This window comes from Camelus bactrianus, chromosome 6 (assembly GCF_048773025.1).
Source record: "Camelus bactrianus isolate YW-2024 breed Bactrian camel chromosome 6, ASM4877302v1, whole genome shotgun sequence".
NCBI classification, from domain to species: domain Eukaryota; kingdom Metazoa; phylum Chordata; class Mammalia; order Artiodactyla; family Camelidae; genus Camelus; species Camelus bactrianus.
In genome coordinates this window covers 73,650,540-73,672,961 of record NC_133544.1, presented here as the reverse complement: position 1 = coordinate 73,672,961, position 22,422 = coordinate 73,650,540, and the positions used below count along the sequence as shown (strand labels likewise).

At 34.3% G+C, this 22,422-nt stretch overlaps 1 protein-coding gene across 3 annotated transcripts in view; it reads left to right on the top strand.

Annotated features, from left to right (window-relative positions):
• ZNF106 (zinc finger protein 106) overlaps window positions 1–22,422 on the top strand; it is a 55,246-nt gene that overhangs the window by 1,442 nt on the left and 31,382 nt on the right. The window contains exons 2-4 of one of the 3 annotated variants that reach the window (XM_074365949.1): window positions 10,784–10,869; window positions 14,822–14,883; window positions 20,133–20,330. In XM_074365949.1, the coding sequence (XP_074222050.1) occupies window positions 10,816–10,869; window positions 14,822–14,883; window positions 20,133–20,330 (314 nt within the window). In that variant the 5' untranslated portion in view covers window positions 10,784–10,815. Of the gene's footprint in view, window positions 1–10,783; window positions 10,870–14,821; window positions 14,884–19,737; window positions 20,075–20,132; window positions 20,331–22,422 lie in introns of those variants that run through there. The other 2 variants (XM_010965198.3, XM_074365950.1) reach the window with 2 other exon arrangements.

The following is a 22,422-nucleotide window of genomic DNA, read 5'->3' as shown; positions in this document are numbered from 1 at the left end:
TTGATTAAAAGGAAGTTATTTAGAAAGGAAAAAATTGTGAATGGTGATTATTGTCCGTCTAGATTAGAGCACATGTAATCTGAAGACTACTGTACAAGAAAAGCAAGGAATAATGGTAGCTGCTAGATAACTTGGTTCTGGGACCAGGAATGGTTCAGTGAGAAATATGCATACTGTGTATTTTGTAACTGGAGTATCTTAGTGGTAAGTTTAGTATTTATGTACCTAATGAATAAGAACACCTAGGCATACAGGTTACATATGAGTACTCCAGTTGTACATCCAGGATGCTAAATCTCTAATTGAAACCTTAAAGAAATGAGAGTTGCTAAGGGTTCATCAGTAGAGGACTGGTTAAGTAAATTATACATCTGTTAAAAAGAATGAGCCAGCCGCCTTGTGCAAATATTGAGTGGACTCCCAAGATACATTAAGTGAGGAAAATGCAAAAGAGGGTGAGCAGTTGCAAACCATTTGTGGATTTTAAAAAGTATATGTATTTGCATATATTTTCTCTGGAAGAATACATAAACTGGTAGCAGTGATAAGGTGGAGGTGTCTGGGAAATAGGAGTTGGGGAGGAATAATTTTCTCTTAAAAGCTTTTTTGTTTTATTTGCTTATTATGAAAACTTTTAAATACTCAGAAAAGTAGAGATAATACTGTATTGAACCCCATGTAAATCAATCACTCAGATTTTAAAATCTGTTAATATTTTGCTGTATTTGGTTTTATTTCTGACATTTCACCCCTAAACACTTTAATATGTGTCTCTAATAAAAAGAACGTTTCCTGCATTATACTAAATTATAATCACAATGAACAAGAGTAATTTCTCTATATCATTTAATACCCAATCCTTATTAAAATTTCCCCAAATTATCCTTTTTTGTTTTTTACCATTTTTGATCCATTTTCCAATCAAAGTCTATGTATTGCATTTGACTATTATGTCTCTTGAAGTCTTTTTAAACCTAGAAATTACCCTTTTTTCCTCTTCCGTTTCTTTTTTCACCATAATTTGGAGATTAGTATAATTTTCTAGATTTATCTGATTGATTATCTGAGTGATACCACTTGTTACTACAAACTTGAAGGTAGAGGTAAGTACTTGATTAGGTTCAGGTATTAACACTTTGGGAACTCTATCAAAGACCATACTTTGTACTCTAGTTTTCCCTCTAATAGTGATGCTGACATTGATTAGTAGGTTCAGGTGGTAAGTTTAAGTCCTCCATTGTAAAATTGCATCTCACCCCCAGAAACCAGCTTGAAGCCCTTATGCACCTTTAAAATTTTGGAATTAGTGTTAAGTGTTCAAAATATAAATAATTGCCTTTAAAAATACAACTTACTTCAAGAAATTGCCTTTTTTTCGTTTTTAACTGAAACCCTGATAACTATGTGGCAGTGTTCTCATAGAAGAGAAATTAAAGTTCAGAGAGATTAAAACTTACTCAGGGTAGTAGACCTATTGAGTATTTTTGTCCAATTCCAAGGTAATGCTTTTTCTACCAAATTTTGTAAACTATAAACTAGTATATAAATGTAAAATTATTATTCTAGCAGTTATGCTACTTGTCCCTTTTTTGTATATTTTAGACAAGTAATCAATATGTAATGTGGTTAGACTTTTTGCAGTATTAGTAAACTAGAATTGATCTGTGTGGTATGATAGTCTGTGATGAGCCATTTTGAAAGTTCAGAATATATGAAAGTCAAACCTCTTGATAATTTCTGGAGTTCTAAAAAATTTCCCTGCATGGAATCATTTTATAATCTGGGTTCTTGGACCTAAAGTATTCGAGGTTTAAAAAAATGTTTTGAGTTTAAAAATGTTTTTAAAATTTTAGAAACAATACAGCTGACCTTGAACAACGTGGATTTGAACTGCATGCATCCACGCACATTTTGGAAAAAGAGTAAATACTACAGTACTGCACCATCTGTGGTTGGTTGAATCTGCACATAGGGAGGGCTGACTACAGGTTATATGTGGATTTTTGACTGCAAGGAGGGTTAGAGCTCCTAACCTCTGTGTTGTTCAAGGGTCAATTGTATATGTGTATTATTGCTTAAACTTTTGGAAAGTACAAAAGATTTTACAGTGAAAAGTAAATCCCTGACCCCTAGCTCCTCAGTTCCTTTTCCCAGAGGCCTAGAACCGAATTTGTTTCACACAGTATTTTTTTCCATATAGCATAGTTATCATGTAAATCGAGAGATTGTGGTTTATTTAAGAAAAATGTATCAAGAGTTGGTCACTATTTTTGAAAATCATATCACAGACAGCAATGTTATTCATTATATTTTTATCAACAATATAACATACATATATTGGCCTGTATTTGTAATTGTCACATTCATAGTCTTATGCTGAAGCATTTTTTGTTTAAATACATATTATGATAAATTTTCTTTTTTGTTACAGTTAGCACATTATTTAAAATTTTAGATGTGTAAGTTACAGTAGCTCTGAATTTCATTTCAGGAAGGAGAAGAAGGTATTATAAAATATTTACAATAAAAGAGGGTATAGCAATATTTTTAAAGAAGAAAATTGTGTGGTAACAATAGGGAAAGCTGGCTGAGGAGCAAACTGAGGATTTTTATAATAATCCCTCATATTTATATAGATGGAAACTTGAATCTTTGTAAGGGAATGAAGAGCATCAGAAATGGTAAATGTCTGAATAAAAATTTAAACTATTTGTCTCTTAATTTCTTAAAATTACCCATGACTATTAAAAAAAAAACATTATCTTGTGCAGTTCAACACATACTAAAGATATAAAACATGTACCATATATCATGGGATGGGAGGTGGGGCAAATGGACCTGTATTGTTGCAAGGTTTCTACATGTTACGTGAAATAGCATGTTATTATCACTGAGTACAGCGTAACGATAAGGGTATATATTTTATTTCCTAGGACAACCACTGTAGAAAGAATAATGCAAAAAAGTGTTGCTAAAAACTAGTAGAAGAATTAAAATGAATAATGCAAAACAAGACAGAAGCAGAGGTATAGCCAAACAAAAAATAGGAGATTAAAAATAATAAAATGGTAGACCTAATCCAATCATATCATTAGTTTCATTTAATTTAGTGGAGTGAACACTGTGATTCAGTGCATAAAGACAGACTGGCTAAAAATAAATGCCAAAGATATCCTTTCAAATGGTTAAGCATAGGAAGGTTAGAGTGGCTGTATTCATACCAGATAAAGTAGATTTCAAGATAAAAGTGTATTGCCAGAGTTAAGGGGTCACTTCATAATGATAAAAGGGTCAGTTTATCCAGAAGACAGTCATAAATATGTATGTGCCTAATATCAAGAACTTCAAAACACATCAAGCAAAAATGGATACAATTAAAGAAAGCAACAACAATCACAGTGATTTTAACATTCTTCTCAACGACTCATAGACATCATAGACAAAAAATCATTATAGATGATGATTTCCACCCAACGACTCTAGAATACACTTTTTCCACCAAGGGTGCATATAGATGAGGCGCTAGGCTATAAATCAATTCTCAGTAAATTGTAAAGGGTTGAAATACTAAAGAATACATTCTTTGACTACAGTGGAATTAAAGTAGAAATCAAGATTTCAAAAATAACCCTCAAATATTTGAAAATTCAGTGAAACTTCTAAATCTGAGTCAAAGATAAACTCACAAGAGAACTTAGTAAATATTTTGAGCTGGGTGATGAAAATACAACATCTAAATTTGTGGGATAAATGTCATAGTCAAGAGAAGCCTAAGGAGACATGATGATTAAATGTAATATGGTATCCTGGTTGAGATCCTAGAAGAGAAAAAGGATACTAGGTAAAAGCAAGGGAATACTTTTATGGAGTTAAATTCATAAAAATGTGTCAGTATTGACTTATTGTGATAAATTATTATACTAATAGATGTAAATAACACAGGAAACAGGGTGGGATTTATGGTTACTCCTCACTTTTGCCAATCCAAAACTATTCTGAAATAGTTCATTTAAAAGCGCCAAAAAATTTGTAGGACACACAGCTAACATAGTTCTTAGACAGATGTTATAGCTGACATACCTCCTTTAGAAAAGAAATGATTAAAGATAATGAATGACTTTAAGTGCTACCTTAAGAAGCTAGTAAACAAAGAGCAAAATAAACCAAAAGTAGATAGAAGGAAAGAAATTATAAAAACAACAGAGGAAATCAGTGAAATAAGAGAATAATCAGTAGACAAAATTACAAAGCCAGAAGTTGATTATTTGAGAAAACCAACAATATTGATAAACCCCTTGATAGTCTGATAATAAAACACAAAAGTAACAAAGATTACTAGTATCAGGAATGAAAGGAATTTATCATTACAGATCCTAGGATAATAAAGGGATATTATAAACAACTTTATGCCGACAAATTTGACACTATAAATGGACAGTTTCTTGAAACTGTCAATGTACTAAAATTGTCACAAGTTGAAATAAAGTCTAAATAAGCTTATATTAAAGAAGTGGAATTAATGATTAAAAAAAAACCTGGAACTTTCAGAAAGTAAACAAAGGGGACACACTCATTTCACAAGGCCAAAACCTGATAAAGATGTTACAGATTTTAAAGAAAATTACAAAACAGAGTGTCTTATGAACATAGACCCAAAAAACTCTAGGTAAAATATTAACAAATCATAATACATCATGACTAAGTTACCAAAGATAGATGGATAGGTATCTGATTAAGCAAGTATAGTAAAATAGTAACCATAGAATCTAAGTGGTGGGTGTACAAGTATATGGTAAACAGGGTGTAGAATATTCAGTACAAAATTCTTTTAACATACCTGTTTTTGAAATTTTCCAAAATACAATGTAGGGAGAAAAATCAAGGGAATGTTATGATCAGATTTGCATTTTGAAGAGATTACTTCTGCTGCAGTAGAGGGAACTGGGAAAGTGCAGGATTACCTGAGAGTAGTTGGAGAGGGGGTGCTGAGACCACTTAGGAAGATATTATACAGGTATTCTTTTTTTTTTTTTAATACAAGCATTCTTTTTTATATATATACAGGTATTTTTAGTCTGGTAATTTCAAGGTAAGTTTGAGCCCTGGGAAACTTTTCAAGCTATTAGAATACTATACTTTTGAACAGTAGCTGATTTTGTCTAAGCACTTTTTTTTTTAAACTATATACTTGCTGAGATGTTTGGATATAACACTGCCACGTGTACAGTATGCATGTGAGCTTTTACAAGGTTTTAAACATTAGATTTTTGACATTTACAAGGATGTGAGGAGATTTTTGCAGACTTCAAAATTTGCAAATGCAACTGCTTTAGTAGCACTTAAGTTCCTTCTTAAAATCTAATAAAATATATGATGACCTTTCATAGACTGATTTTTTTAAAATACAAGACAAAGGCATTTAGAAAGCTTTTTAATATCAATTAAAGCTGTTAAAGTAAATGCTTTACTGTATTATGTCAGTATTGTGATATAGTCATTTATGAACTTTAAAGACTATGTAAAAAAGAAAAAATAATGAAGATGATTGATACCCACCTATAAAGTAGATGAAGATTATTGAACATATTATTAGCAATAAGATACATGGAGAACAACAAAGCTTTTTAAGAAGAACATCGAGCAGTTAGTGAGGCTCACTCATTTAGCTTGCAGTGATTATAATTCATGTCACAGAATTTTAAATTATTATGTGGATCTTTGGGGTTGCTTGGAAATATATATATATATATATATATAAATGCTATGTTGAATACAGAAATGTGGACTTTTTAAACTGTTAAATGCAGCAGGCTACCCCTTATATTAAAAATAAAAACTTACACTTCTAAAACAGTGTTTATATAAGCTATCTTTGAGCTTATGACTTATTCTGTTACATAACAATAACTTTTGCCAGTATTTTTACTACTTCATTGGGGTTTGTGTTACCCTAGTATCTTTCTCAGATATTTTTCCCTCTAGGCTATAATGCCTGCCAAGTTCCAGAATTGAGTATGGAATTGGAACCTGACTGTAGTTCTAATTCCCAGGTAAGGAATCAGATTGTGGTCTGCCTTGTGCATTTCCTTGCCTGATGATGGGCAATATGAATAGCTTCATTTGCTGGATGCTTGACTTTTTTTTTTTAATTGAAATACAGTCAGTTATAATTTATCAATCTCTGGTGTATAGCACTGTGTCCCAATCATGCATATACAGATACATATTCGTTTTCATATTTTTTCCATTAGAGGTTATTACAGGATATTGAACATAGTTCCCAGTGCTACACAAAAGAAACTTTTTTTTATTTTTGGATTCTTGACTTTTAACCCATTTTCCTGAGTCACAGCTTTAACTTCCTGCTTGGTTTTAGCCCCATGCTTACTAATAAAGAGTGGTTGGTATATACATATTCCTGCTAAATGCTGTGTTAGGTCAGATAACATAAAAAGTAGAAATGCTTATAAGTAAAATGCTTATGAGCTTATGTCCATCAAAGTTACTCATGCAGGAAACCACCAATTACTAGCCTTGGGGATCAAGAGCCAGCCAGAACTTAGACCTACTAACTAGGACAGCTACCCAGGATAAGCCTTTGAAAGTTGTGGTTTTAGGTTGATGTGCCCCAAAATAATTCTTGACCTCTGTTGTTCACTGACAAAAACTTCTCCCTTGGCTAGGAGCCTTGAAACTTTCTGGGGAGGCCCACTTAGCAAATTGAGGACTTTCCACTAGTGCCAGTCCTATCTTTATTCCATAACCTTCTGGGCAACGTAGTGGTAGTGGCAAGAACTTGTTTTGTCACTCGACACTGTCTATCTGTTGCCTTGTCTTGTTCACCAGAAACCCATTAGTTTTCTGTCAGGGTTAAGATGGGGACACAGAGAGTTACCTGTGGAATTCAGAAGAGGGATTCTCATATGAGTACTACTCCCCCAACCCCAACAAACCAATAATTAAACCTCTTTTCTTCAGTGTTTTACAGTATATTATTGTCCTATAAAGTCTGAATTAGCTTTAATTATGTCAAAGTTCAGACATCTAAAGTACTACTGTGTTTATTGTAACCAATGTTGTGAGGTATATAAATAAAGACAGATCCCTTCCACATGGTAAGGTCAGGGAAATCAGACTTAGCTACCATCATCCTGTTCTTACTTATATAGCAGGTTGTTTTAACAGTAAAATGAGATAGTGTGACAGTGTTTCAGATAATGTTCTTCAACACTAAATGATGTTTTCCAGCCTTGAGTTACATAGATATTTAGAGAAATATTCTGACATTGATGTTTGAGATGGACTACAGTGTTGTGAGATAGTGGTTACTTGAAAGGCTGTCTTGCTGACCAGTGTAAGTCACTTTTGAGTGACTACCCTTGTATAAGGATAGGGAGAGCATAATGAAATGTGAAGTGGAGTGTCTGGAGATTCTAATAGAGTAGTTCTACCCTACCTGCACAACTGTATTTCTTTTTATTAGTGATTTCCATGGGTAGTTCTGATGTATTGCTTAGGTTTAGAACTTATTCATGTATTGGGAGCAGGAGTGAAGGCAGGAAACTTTAGTGAGTGGAGCAGTTGGTTGAAGGGAGAAGAATAGATACAAGATCATGCAGATTTATCACACTTAAGAGTAAATAACAAAATTTAAAAATTGAAATCTATCAGGACTTGGTGACTAAATATGAGAAGCTGAAAGAAAAGAATCAGTAGTATGGTTTTGCCTGTGGAAAAAATAATTATATTAACATGGTGGTAATTAAGATGTTGGGGAAAGGTACTTACTATAGTATTTTTTAGACTATTGTTACTAAGAAATATCACTATTTCTCATAGTTATTTGGAGAAAATTTGAAAGATTTCCTATTGGGTATAGTTAAGTGATACAGAGGAAAATGTAAGGTGGTTGAAATGGGGACAGCAGTAGTTGAATTGTTTATGTACACTTAAACATCTCAGGCACTTTGAGATTACAGAGTTGGATGGTTTCTATTTCCTTGATTTCTAATCCTTGTTAAGACGTTGAAAGAGCAGTGGTTCCCAAAAAGACTATGAGCTAATTTCAGTATTTCAGAAAGCTTAATGGAAATTATATATTTACTCAGTTTAATGACCTACAAATTAAAATTCTTTTGTATTTGGCTGGAGTAATATCAACTCAATGTTTTTCAATACTGGGTCTTTCTTACTGATTAAATACTTTGCTAGCAGTTACCCTTTCTGGTTTTTTACGAAAATGAAAATGTTTACGAAAATGAAACAATACATACAGATTAGAAACATGGGGCTCGTGAAAAGAAAAAAATAAACAGAGTCTGCTTAAAAGGTTGATAGAGAATATTTTTATTATATGACTTTATTTCTTTACCCGTTTACTGGGAGGTGATGTCTTTGTCTTTATTAAATAGAAACACAGTTTGTATTTTAGAGCTTAGCTCTCCCTTGAATACGTATATAAAAACTCCACAATACTTGCTGTTGCTTGTGCCAGAAAGTCACACTTTTTCATTGACTTCATTGCTTTTAAGTTTTTCCAATTTTGCTTTGATGGGTAGTAATTTGAAGCATTATTAAAAACATTTCTGGACATATCTTTATCACTGTTTCTGCCACTCTTAAAACAGTACTTGTTGAATAAAATTACAAAATACTGCATGTAAATAGTAATGAAAGTTGAAATAAATGTTAAAATATAAGGGAGTTAAAAGAATAATTATGCTTTGACACTTAACACCAAATTGATTTGTGTTAATTTTGAGATTTAGAATAGATAAGCAATACTGAAAGCATAAATAATACTATACCTACCCTTAAAGGTATACCTATCCATAAAGGTATAATTCTTTGTTTTATTAGCTAGTTGACATACAGCTTTCTCAAATGTTGAAGATTTTACCCAATAGCCTTATTTTGGTGTTTTGTACTTGGCCATTGAATAGAATTATTTCAGACATTCAGTAGTGGTATGGAGTGGGTTGCAATAGCGAGGAAACTGCTGAGTGACGAGAAGCAGAGAACCTTTGGCCTCTTTCTCATTGGTTCTTCCACCATGTTGTCTAGGGGTTATACACGTAACTTCATTACCTCACAATTTTAAGTCCCCTAAAGAACAAACCCAGGTGAGGAAGCAGATATATCTATTGGAGCCTGGTGGTGTATGTATGGAGGGAAAAATAATTCTGCTTAGGGCGTGGAATTAAATTCTCTTTTGTAGGGTGTCCTTGCAGGGATACAGAGAAAACTATGATATTGCTAGAGAACTGCAGAATAGAGAACCTTCTGGTCTTTATCCAAACCACAGTATTTATCCAGTTCTCTCTGTCTCACACTGAATAACCCAAAATAATTCTATTTGGAACAATTCAACAAATAATTATGGAGTCCCTACAATATGCCAACGCTGTTTTAAGTGCTTGACATATACTAGTGAACAAAATATACAAAGTCTCTATTCTTGTGGAACTTAATTTTAAACAGGAGAAAACAGAATAACAAGTATGTACTATGTTAGGTAGTAAAGGATACTTGTTTCAAATAGCTCTTGCTATTTAATAAGCTATCCCAAAATTTACTGGCTTAAAACAACTATTTTATTGATTTTTACAATTCTTTGGGTTGAAAAGGGCTCATTTGCATGGTTCTTTAACTGGTCTCACTTGGGGTCCTTCATTGGCAGCTGGGCCTGGAGCACCCTACATGGCTGTCAGATGTTGTTTGGGTGCTCAGCTGGGGCCTCAGTTTTTTTCCCCCTTGGTTTCTCCATGTGGCTGTGTTCTAAGAGGGAATGTTCCAAGTATCCAAAGGCAGGATTTTTAAGACCTGGCATCTGAAATTGCATTGTCACTTCCATCACATTTCATTGGTCAAAACAGGTCATGGGGAAGGAAAATAGACTCCACTTTTTGATGGGCGGTGGTGACAAGATCACATGGAAAAAGAACACATAGGGTGGGAGATAATGTGGGTCACCTATGGAAACAGTAATGCTATTAAAAGTAAAAAAATTAAGCAGGTTAATAGGAGATAGAGGAAATGGGGGGGGGGCAGGAAGCACAGTGTTCTCCCCTATGAGGCAACATAAGAGAGTGAGCAATGAATCATAAAGACATTTTAAGAAAGAATATTCCAGGCAGAGAGAACAGAAAATAAAGAAGCTCTGAGGTGTGAGAATCCCTGGTGTGATCAAGGAATAATAGCAAGGAGGGAATGTGACTAGAGTGCAGTGATTCAGGGAGAGAGGTGGGGCATGGGGTCAGAGAGAGAGAGGTAAACAGATTTTGTAGCCCCTGGGAAAGGACTTTGGATTTTCTCTGAGTGAGATGGTAATCTGTTGGAAGATTCTGAGCAGAGGAGTTCAATGATCTGACTTAAGTTTTAAAGAATCTTGTTCTGAGCATCTTGGGCTTCTGATTTGAGACGAGACTATGAGAGGACAGACAAGAGTGGAAATAGGGAGTCAAGTCACAAGGTGCCCTGTGAGATGATAGATATGCTAAGCAGTGAGGGCTGGTTGGATTTTGGATATTCTTCAAGGTGGGACTGGCAGGATTTGCTGAGGATGGTGGAGATGGGGTAAGAAAGAGGGATCAAGGATGAATCCCAAACTTTTGCCCTAGGTACCTGGAAAATTGGAATTTTCATTTACTAAGATGAGGGGCCTGGGGAAGGAGCAGGGTAGAGGTGAGGGAGATGCAAGACATGCATTTTTGGCTCCGTTAAGATGAATCTAAGAAGACATTTGTGGAAAAAAAGTTTACTAAATGTTACTTCCTCATTGCAGGTGTGACGTTGAGTGCTTCAGATCTGGTCACTATGGTACGAGAACGAAAATGCATATTGTGCCACATTGTGTACAGCACAAAAAAGGTAATAATAGAAGAGGGAGAATCTGAGGCTTTTACAAGTGGTCATTTTTTTTCAGAGACATCATATGGAATTTTATAGATGGGTAAAAGCTTTTAACAACTTTAAGAACAATAGCAATCTTATTTATGCTTGTTTCCTAAACCATCCTGTCATTTCACTGGTTTATTTCTCGTTACTGACTCATAAAGCTAGTAACTGTGTTATTAAACCTCTACCTAGAATTTGAGGATGCTCAAAAGTATAATAAAGAGAAATTTGGTAATCAATTATAGAGAAAAATACATTAAAATTCAGGTTGAGGTTATAAGCAACTTTCTAATTAGCTAAGGTAACAGCATTGATATGTACTGACATTCTGTTTCTGCCTTACGTTTGTGAACAGTGCAGCACAGCAGCAGTGGTTTTAAATAACTATGTCCTTAGATGTCCACAAGGTGGGGATGTTGCCTAAAGGAAAACATTTTTTTAGAACTAAAAGAATTTTCCTGTGCTTTACAGAAATTGGCTGCAATTTGTCTCACTTTTTGCTTTTTTTTTTTTTTTTTTTTTTTGCCTTTATCCTTACTTTCAAAGTAGTGCTACTGTCTTAATGAGGATTTTTTTCTCTGTGGTTTTAAAATGTTCTTGATTGCCATTGGAAATTCAGAGAACTGGGAAGATGGTCATTAGTGAGGTTAGCCAGGGAAGTATGCGTGAACCTTGAAGACTTTTGGGAGTAAGATGGCTTAAAAGAAATGGAGAAGAGATATTTTAGGTGGGAGAACAAAGATACAGAGGTGGAATGGCATGTAATAGTTCTAGGAGTTGGTAAAAAGACTTACCTGATTAAAACAGTTTCATCTTAGGAATAGTAGGACTGCAGTTTAATTTGTAATTTAAGTGAAGACAGTTGATAAACAGTGTTGAATGCCAGACTAAGGAGTTTTATTATGATTCGTCCAGTAGGCTGGGGTGAAGAATTTTTTTTTCTCATATAGGATTTCTGTTAGTGATGAAAGAATGAGTTGAGATTTTAAAATCATGTTTAGTAATATACCTGCTGCCTTTTACAAAAGTAAAAGAACTACTCTTCTAGTTTGAAAATTTATACCAGGGTTTATTACAAATTTTCAATAAATAAAAATGCCTTATGGCTACTTTCAGATTAGAAGGAGATGGGAAATCGAGAAGGTGTAAGATGTAAGATGGATAGACAGATACTTGGAGTCGTGGTGTCAGACTTTCAAGATAGGAGCAGGCCTATCTTGCTACATCTCATAATTCTGCAATTTAAAAAGTCTTTTTGGCATTTCTTCTACTCTGGATTAAAACATGTTTCATCTCTTCATACTTTTCCATGGGTCCTAATACTGTTAAATCAAGGACTGGGGTTATCTCCTCTTGCCTTAACGAAAGCCAACTATGGGTTTTTAAGCAAGGGAATGGCATGAGTTAAGTGTTAAGATATGGTCTGAGAAATTAATGGAACGGGTTAATTGAAGGAGATAAACTCTGATACATATTTTTAGATAGACTATGAACAACTTATGTTGAAGCAGTGCTTTCCTCTGGTTTCCTGCACTAGTGTAACCCTGGTTTCTCCAGATACACTGTGAAGGAGAAAAGAATCTAAAGTGACTATATATTACATCCCTGAGTATCCTGATGCTTATTAACTTATTATGAAAGTCTGAGAAGCCCTGGAATTGAAAAATATTGAAAAAATTTTTGTGTGTTACTCAGTGTTTTCCAAATTTGTTCAACCTCAAATCCTTTTCCCCCCTTCTTTCCCTTCCTTTTAAAAACATAATAATGATACAAGGAACTAAATGGAAGCTTGGTATGCATATGGAGCTGTGCCTGTGGATCTTCCTTGGTTATTTTGAAAACTCAGTTGTCTCATTTGCATTCATTTCTTGGAGCAGAATGAGAGAGGATTTCACATGTAAATTTAGAAAAAGATTAGTGAAGTGTTTTAGGCAATCAGAAGTCATATTAAAACTAGTTTTGAATGGTAAGATTTTTATAACTGAAATAGAATGTAGAATTGGTTTTTGGTTTTTGGTTTTTGGGAGGTAGGGAAGAGGTAATTAGGGTTACTTTTTTCTTTTTTAATGAAGGTACTGGGATTGAACCCAGGACCTTGTGCATGCTAGGCTTGCACTCTACCACTGAGCTATACCCTCCCCCTAAAATTGGTTTTTATATTAGAGAGAATAACCCATTTCAGTGAATAGTGTTTTGCTTAGGAATGGTTTCATTGCAAGAAACAAGCCACTTAAATTTAGCTCAAGAAAAGGAGATTTGGCATATGTTAAATATAATCCAAGGAAAAATTGAACAACAGGCAGCATAGCAATTTGAGCAGGTGTTGCATGTTGTTCGTGGATTTTTTCATTCTGTATCCTGTCACTAAATCAACTCAGTTTTCAGCTCTGTGTAAGTGTTCATTCTGGTTAATAGCCAATCAGTTGCAGCTAAAGGAGTCGTATGTATGTGATCCCTCTGTATGAAGCCTCTGTAGAGATGGGAAAGAAATGATGGTCATCTTCAGTAAAATTACCATTTAAAGGAAGAGTTTTGAATCACAACACTGTATATCACACTTTGTGTCGACAACTTAAAGTAAGAATAGGCTGTTGTACCCATTTTGACAATGGAACTGTGTATAATGAAAAATCTCAGTGCACTAGATGCTTACAATGTGACATGGTGTTTGAAACTTTGGCTTTGGTGTCAGATCTGCCAGTGTTTGAATCCAGCTTTGCCACTTGATTATCTATGAATGACTGTGAGGGCAAGAAGGAATATTTTCATAGTGATCCTTTCAATGCCTAGCTCTGTACTTGGCACATAATAAGCCCTTGATAAATATTAGATGAGTAAACAAGTTAGCTTCTTTGCATCCTCGTGTCCTTATGACGTTAGTTATACTCCCATAGCAGTGTTTTGTGGTTCAAGTGAGAAAATGTTTGAGACATTTAGCATAGAGCACAGTTAATAGTAATGCTCAACAATTGTAGTGACTCTTTTATTATACATGTAAACAACCATTCTTGAATTATGGCATACTGGTTATATATACTTTGGTGTCACAAAGTGATAGACATTTACAACTTTCTGAGTTTTCTGAGATGTGTGCATGTATGTATCATGCTTGCACTCTTAAGTGGAGGCTCTTTCCACAAACTATTTTCTTTTGACGAAGGGTAGTATGGAGGGAAGGGAGAATCTGGTAAATTTTTTTATTTAAATCTTTTCTTTCTGGTTCCCCTTTTCTTACCTAGTACATTTTAAACTTTTGATTAGAATGAAACAAATCATTGCTGTGGGGGAGGTAGTGGGCAGTGAAGATGAAGGCATGATTAAACAGCTGTATTCAAAGTATTTCTTAAAAGCTTCTTGACCTACCATAGAAGAGGTCTGTTGTATCTGAAACTTCTGTCTAGAATTGATGTATCCATCTGTTCATCAACAAATATTAACCACTGTATGTCAGGCTCTGGCCAAGACCTTGTAAGAGTTCTAAGTTAATCTTGAGAAACTCTCAGTTGAATGGGAAAAGAGAATATGGAGAGGAGTAGCCAAGTAGTTGAGAAGCTATGTGATTTCAGAGAGTTTGTTTTTTGTTTTTAATAAACTTAAGTAAATTCCTTACATTAAGATAGAATTTAACCTATTTGTTTTTATTTAATCTTTTGCCTCCTAAAGACAAAATACTTTCTAACCTCTTTGGAAAGCCACTTAAATAAATCTTTCTTTAAAATTCCTTTATTTAAGAATGAAATATGTCAAAAGCACAGAATTAAGAATTACTTAATAAGAAACTGATTCCAGAATTGAATCGAGAATAAGCACACAAAACATGTTTGACACAAGGAGCTTGAGCCCCAGTTGTTGATTGAGTAGGATAGAGGAATTTTTCCCCCAGAGCAATCCCCCTTAGTTTAATCTGCTCTCTTTAATTTTGAAGGAGATGGACGAACACATGCGGAGCATGTTGCATCACAGGGAACTTGAGAACCTGAAGGGCAGGTATGGGAACGGCTGTCTTCTGTAAATTCGTGGATGGGGGTGGTCTGAGGACTGATGCTGCCTGTCATCTAACTTCATAGTAATCCTTCATAAATGAGTACTGTCTTACGGCATAGAACTATCTTTTGGAATTAATAACAAGACCGAAAGATTTTTTTTTTGGCATTAAAAAGGGGTATATCTTTGTACATCTCAAATGTGTAGAATTCACAGCAGTTCTGGCAAATAGATCCCAACAAAGGTATGTTGGGATGATTTAGTTCTCTGATTAGTGAGCTTTCTCATTCCCACACCAGCCTTGCAACTAGGACATTTCATATTATTGCCTCTGTAGTGTTCAAATTATTGCATACCATAAACTTTTACTGTTGCTGAAATAGTCTGAGAAGTCCAAAGTCTGCTAAATTACACTGAATCTCGTTAGTGTAAAATAAAATTGAAGTATAAACCTTGAGTATTTAAGAATGCTGTTTTGTGAATTAAAGCTTGAGATGTTTAAGGAAAGAAAGTCAAACAAATAAGCACCTTCAGAAAATTAAATGTAGTATGTATGTATATTCCATGTCTTTTTTCCATTGATGGTTCCTTTTTTGATGTTTTTGGATATATGTGAAATTTGAAGTTTGAAGAATGTATGGAACAGAGAAACATTGGGAAACTGAAAGATATAAATTATACCTTAATCTGCAAATTGGTTACAAGCTTGGATCAGGATGCCAGCCTAAGTCATTTGAAGTTATTTGTATTTTAAGTAGTACAGTTTTAGGTTGTGTGGGCAAATTAATATATTATTAGACTTTCAGCATCTTTTAAGCATATTAGTGGAATTTTTCCATGGTCTTAATACCTTACTGTGTCAAGGTTAGGTCTTAGCAGCAGTATAAAAGAGGCTTTCACTCAGATTTCATGTGAAGAGCCCTTATCATAATACCTTGAATACATATGATCTTTATCTCACCATTGGAAACCTATGAAATACAGTCAGCCTTTGATTATCTTTCTACATGTGGATTCTCATAATTACTCGATCCCATTTTCAACAGACTTCCTTCTAGGATTCACCTTTTTCTGGGCTGCTTACTGACCTGTACTGTATTATAAAGTCAAAACAAATGAGGTCAGTAAATCTAGTCATTAGGAGAGAAGCCCATTTTATTCCAAGATTAGTTCCTTATTTTATTCAAAGGTCACTAATCAGCTATTTAAAACATTTTTGATATCATAAGATTCTTAGTCAATACAGAATCATAAAAATAAGAAAAGTAGAGGCCCTTTCACTCCTCCCTCTCTGCCCCACTCCCCTCTTTGAGGAAAGTCAACAGTTTGGTGTATAGCCTACCCAAACCTCTTTTCTGTGTGTATACAGAGATTTATATTTGTGTGTACACACACATTTTCTTTTGTCTTGTATAACTGAACCACATGCCATATATGTATTGTTCTGTAACTTGTTTCTCCTCCCTTCCCATTCATCAGCTTAACTGCCGTGAAGATTTTGTCTACTGTTTTCAGTTATTTGGAGCATAGTGAAATAATCAAAGAGTAAGCTTTAGAAACCTCTGAGCTGACAATATAAGTGTCAGCTTGAGCACCCAAACTCATTTTATTTAGAGGAGAGCACAATTTATTCATATTTTAGAAACAGTGCTACCAGGTTTTGTATGGCTTCCTGGCCTGTAACAAATTATAGGGGAGAAGGCAAGCAGGAAGGAAAACAGCTGGCAAAACTGTAAAAACAAACAAATCTCAAAAATCATTTACTGACCTGGAACATTTATTTTCATGATAGACAGTCATCACTAGTTTGTACCAAAGAGACAAGCAGTTATCAGTCATTATCTTTTTTCTTCATATCATTAGTTTGTGATTATTTTCTCTGGATTTCATGTTTAATTACTGGCTTTCTCATGTTAAGGCATTCTGTTTGTCTTTATATTTGTATCACTGTAATTTTTGGTTGTGATCTAGGTAAGAAATGTAAAGAGCACATTTTTTTTAGCTTTTGAATGCAAGCTTGATTGCAAAGTAAGAAACCTGTCTTACTTGGTTCACAATTGTGGACATCTGGAGCATTTCCCTGTTTTTTCCCCTAATATACTTGTTCAGATGTATGGCCTCTAAGTACTTTTTACAGATAGATGCTATTAAAAGGGCACAAACCTTAATTTATCAACCAGCTGTTGTGGTATACTTAGAGCAAGCTTATTAAGGAAAAGCTTATGGTGATGGGTAGAATATCTGAAGGCTTTGCCTTTCACACATGAGAGGAAATTGTGTGGTAACAGGATGAAGCTAATTTGGGTCCAGTGTTAAATGCTCTTAGGAAAATTATTGCCTTTATTAGTCAAGAAGTAAAGCAGTACTTTTTTTCCCCAACAATTGCTTTATATATTTATACAAAGTATTTTAACTGATTATTGATAATTGGAAAATAACATCACTGAATTATTATTTAATTTGCTATTGACTTTTAAAAACATGTGGTCTCCCAAACACCCTATGTAGAAGCACAAATGCATATTGTGTGTATGACAGATAATATGCTTGACCCAGACACATTTGAATTTTTACAAGTATGGTTGACCTATCGTGCTCTTTCCCTATATAAATGTAGATTTTCTTTTTTCCCTTTTTGAAGTTTCTTGTAAAGCTTATCTCTTTTTTTAAACTAGATTTCATTTATAAGAAAAATATTAGGGATTTCTATGTTTTGATAAATCATTTTTAGTGTTAACTTTTGCACTTACTGCTTGTACCCTTCTGGGTAGAATCTTGAGGTGTTTCTCTATCAAATAACTTTGGAATCATGGTTAATACTGTTTCTTGCAGTGGAAGCGGACATGTTTTAAAAATCTGTGTTTGAGGGGAAGGGTATAGCTCAAATGGTAGAAAAAGGTCCTGGGTTCAATCCCCAGTACCTCCTCTAAAAATGAATAAATAAGTAAATGAACATAATTACCCACCCCCCCAAAATCTGTGTTTGAGTGTCTAATACATATCCAACATAACTTGTGCTTTGGGAATTGAAAGATGTGTGGGTTTATGATTATGGATATTTATTTTTGACAGAGTTAAATACTGTCTGTTTTATACTACATTCCTTAATATTTTAAAAAGTCACTGTGACCTATGTTTTTAAAAGAAGGATTTTGATGGTTTGGACAAATGAAAAATTCTCCTTATTTTAGAAGTAGGGGTAAAATCAGGGATTTTATTTTAAAATAACCTTTTAGAATGATGTCCCTGGTACTGCAATATACAGTTTAGGATTCTGTAAATTTTTAGGTGGAAAAGTGGACTAAAAGATTTTCCATAGTTTTACAGTTTAAAGTCCAAAATATTTTCTAACCAGAAAATTCCATTGATTTGAGTTTTTATTCTGGTATACATTTAAGTATTCTAAGTTTGTTACAATGTTCAGATTCTTCTGATGCTACCACTTGGGGATATATATATATCTTCATTCTATGTTGCTGTGAAAAAAGGCTTGCTTTCTGTCACAAGTTAACGTTCACTCTGAATGAACTACCACAATTTAGTTGCTTGGTAAGCTGGAGAAAGTTAAGGATTATTCTTCTTTAAGTATATAAATGTAGTAAGTACAGTGGAAGACTCTCAGGGAAAATAATGTATTTGAGTTCCTGAGGATTAGAAGGAATTAGAATATTGATTTTCAGGGTAATTGGATAATGAAATTTTCAGGGAACCTGGTCAGAACTCATTAAAATGAATCTTAATGTCAAAAGGTATATTATATCCAGAACATTTGAGGTTACAAAGTCAAAAAAAGATGAAAACTTATGAATTTTCTGATTTTCTGAAGTGTTTTTCATGATTTTTACAAAGTAAAAAAATCAGTTTTTTGTTTTGCTTTATATTTTTAACTTACTGGGCATTGTTTGTTTATACTTTGTCACCCTAGACAGTTGTAACCATATACTTAGCATGCTGCCTGGAATTTAGTAGTTGCTTAACAAGTGGGTTTTTTTTTTTGAATGGATAAATGTTCAGATGATCTGTAAGAAAAACCATCTTCTAGTAAATGAAGTGCTAAGTTTTGAGGGTCTTTTCCAGTTAATTGGTAAGAATCCTGCCCATGTCTGAATGAGTGTATGTGAGGGGACTGTGGAGCAGTGTTGTGTGTGTATGTCTGTGTCTGTCTGTCTTATCAAAGACAAGATGTCTTTTTGTGTTCTTTTTTTAATAGAATGATATAGGAAGTACGAAAATATCACTAATATTAACAAGACAAATGATACAGTTAAGCCAGTTTGGATTATTGAGTGGATTTTACTGTCCATTCATTACACATGTGGCCATGGTGTTCGAATGTTTCTCATCAATGACTGCATAGACAGCTGAGCCAATCAAGGGATTCAGGAAGCTGAAAAAGCAGTTAAATTATTCATCTACTGCAGCTCTGGACATTGATTCAAGACTTTGACTTAAACTGGTCAAGTATGAAATATACCATTAAATGTAAAGTAAAAGAAGAAAAAGCCTTTCTTAACCAAGAGCCTGGTTTTGCTACTCTCTAAATGGTAGCCTTTTCTGAAACCTGAGAAAAACCATTTGCCTAGCACAGCTGTTAACTTCCTACAACTGAAATGCTTTCCATTCCCTTTAAAATAAGCCCTTCTGAAGCAGAATGTAGATCACATGTATCATCCAGACCAAAAAAGTTTGCTGAGACTACTCCTATCATTTGCCCTGGGGTCCGGAATCTTCGCATTCCAGGCAGAGCTCCAGCTGTTGGGATTTAGTTACCGGCTTGGGATTGGCTACGCCGCCTACTCTTTTCTCCACCCCTTAATTCTCACTGGGAGAAAGCTTTTGAGCCAGAGATTAAACGTAAGCACTGTCACCAGGCTTTCTGAGTGCAGTTGGCACCATGGGTGTGCTCTGGAGCAACTTCTGATTGCTCTGAGCCCCCTGCCCTGCCTCCCCTTTCACCATGTTTCCTCTGGCAAGATTTTAAGTACAGCAATTCAAGAAGATTTCTCCTCCTAAACTACATTATTCTGAAGTGTATTGCCTCTTGATTGCTGGAAAAGAATCTTTAATTAATTTCAAAAGTAACTTATGAACAAACTTACTAAAAGTGATGAAAGGAGCATTGAAATTGATGAGCACTAATTTTTCACTGTGCCAAAGTGTGCAGTGTCTTTCAGAGGAAACTATAACAGATCTGGTGAGTGTGCCATGCCAGTGGGGAGAATTGAATGTCCCTCATCTCCCTCTTTCCCTAGGGACAGTAGTCATGAGTGCCGAGTGTGCGGGGTCACAGAAGTGGGTCTTTCTGCATATGCAAAGCACATTTCTGGCCAATTGCACAAAGATAACGTTGATGCCCAGGAAAGAGAAGACGATGGAAAGGGAGAAGAGGAAGAAGATTATTTTGACAAGGAACTCGTTCAGTTAATAAAACAAAGGAAAGAACAAAGTCGGTGAGTAATGATTTTGATATTTTAAAAAGCCTGTCTGAAACAGAATGTAGTAGAGGATACATCTTCTTTCCGTACTTTTCAGCCTATAGCATTCAGGCTTACCTCATTTATAAAGTTTACCTTGCAGTTGCTGTCTTATTCATAAAACACAATGGAATGCTTTCTTGAACTACTGTACTAACTGCTTTAAAAAAACAAACTCAGTATTGGCCCTACATAAAAGTTAGCTATAGCTGCTATGTATCTGAAATTTTTACCATATTGATAACTATGTTTAGAACTGTTGTTATTAATTCCAAAAATTTTCGGATACCAATAAATAGTTTTTATTTGGTATCCAAATTTTCTAGTGGAAAGGTATTAGTGAATAAAGCTTCATTTAACTATATTATGTAGAGTTTCTTATTGTATCCCTTTGGAAAAAATCATTTTGCCTGGTGTGAATTTACATGGTGCTTCTGCCAAATTTGATTTATCCCTTTATTATTAATTTCTTCAGTAAATGTTTATTGAATAAACTTATATTTTAAGTTGAACAGTGTCAAGATCATTTCAGCAATATGTTTTATAGCTTGTACTACATAATTTCATACCTAACCTATAATTCAGGTATTAGCCTGTTTTATTTTAACCTTCCTGATTTGTGGTCTAAAGAGTTTAATTAATGAAGCAGAAAGTTTCATATGCGAGTAAAAGAGAGAGAGAACCAGTTATGAGATGGGGTAATTTTTTAAGTCTTGGGACATGATGACAAACCTTTCAAATTCAAAATATTTTAAAGATCCTTCTTAGATACTGCTTATACCTGGTCTGTATTTCATTTTCAATTAGAGATTTGGATATAAAAAAGAAGTAGTTTTTATTCTATATGCTAAATGTTTTTTGAACAAGTCCTTGAAGGAGACTTTCTTAGTCTTAAAATGTCAGTAAAAACATGGTTCTTAAATTGTTTAGTTATCCTTCAAATGACATTCCCACCACTGTCAGTATAGCTGTAGTTTACTCTCGTTTTAGGGTGTTGAAGCCTGAGGAGGCTAACTTCTATTTTTATTCTTACATTCTTGTGCCATTATTAGCTTATCTGTGTAAATGATTAAACATTAAGTTGGAGAGTAAAACAGCTTCTCAGTAAATTAGACATTCATATTATAGTTACTATTCTTTGATTATTTTAATATGCCTCTTTAGTGACCTATTTATAAAGTAATCTACTTGTTTCTTCCTGAGTTTTTTAATTTAGATTTTTCTTTTTGGGCTGTGGGTTTAGCTGCGTGCTATTGCTCCCCTCCCTCCCCAATCTAGCCAATTCATAATGATATAGAAATTTTACTTAGTGACTTATTTATTGCCCAGTTCTCACTTCTGGATCACATTAGTAGAGCCAAGTCAGTGATCTCCAGGAATGTCAAAAGTTGCATGCTGTGTGCAAGTGTCTGTAGTAACACTTGACCCTAAGGAGACTTAGAATCTCCTGTTTAGAAATGATTGTAATTCATAATGTAAATGGATGTTTAAACTTTTAGGTAAATTAACTTTTAATTCCATCTTATGAAAAAGGAAGAAATTCCAATTTGTGTCCAAAATCTTACAGACATTAGAAGATTTTAAAGCCAGTTAAGGTCAGTACTGAGTTTAAGATTTAAGTCAAACTCAGAGAAGGGAACCCAACTGATGAAACTTGAGATTTTCATTCTGTCAAGGCCTGGTGGTTAAGAGTGTGGACTCTAGAGTCAGACTGCCAAGGTTCAAATCTCTGCCATAACACTTACTGGCTGTCTTACCTAGGCAAGTTTCTTAACCTCTCTAATCCTCAGTTTCCTTATCTAGAAAGTAGGAATAATAACACTTGCTGCAGAGTTGTAAAAATTAAATAATCTATGTAAAGTGCTTAGCATTAAATGACTGACAATTTGTAGATACGCAATAAATTGTAGTTAGTATTATTCAATTTTTTGAGCACCTGCCACATGCTAAGTGCTGAGCTAGGTATACCATAGGTATTTCGTAGAGGAAAATGGTTTTACACCTTTCCTGTGGTGATTGCTTAAATTTATTCACATTTCTGTGGGTTCCTTGTCTAACAGGAATAGTT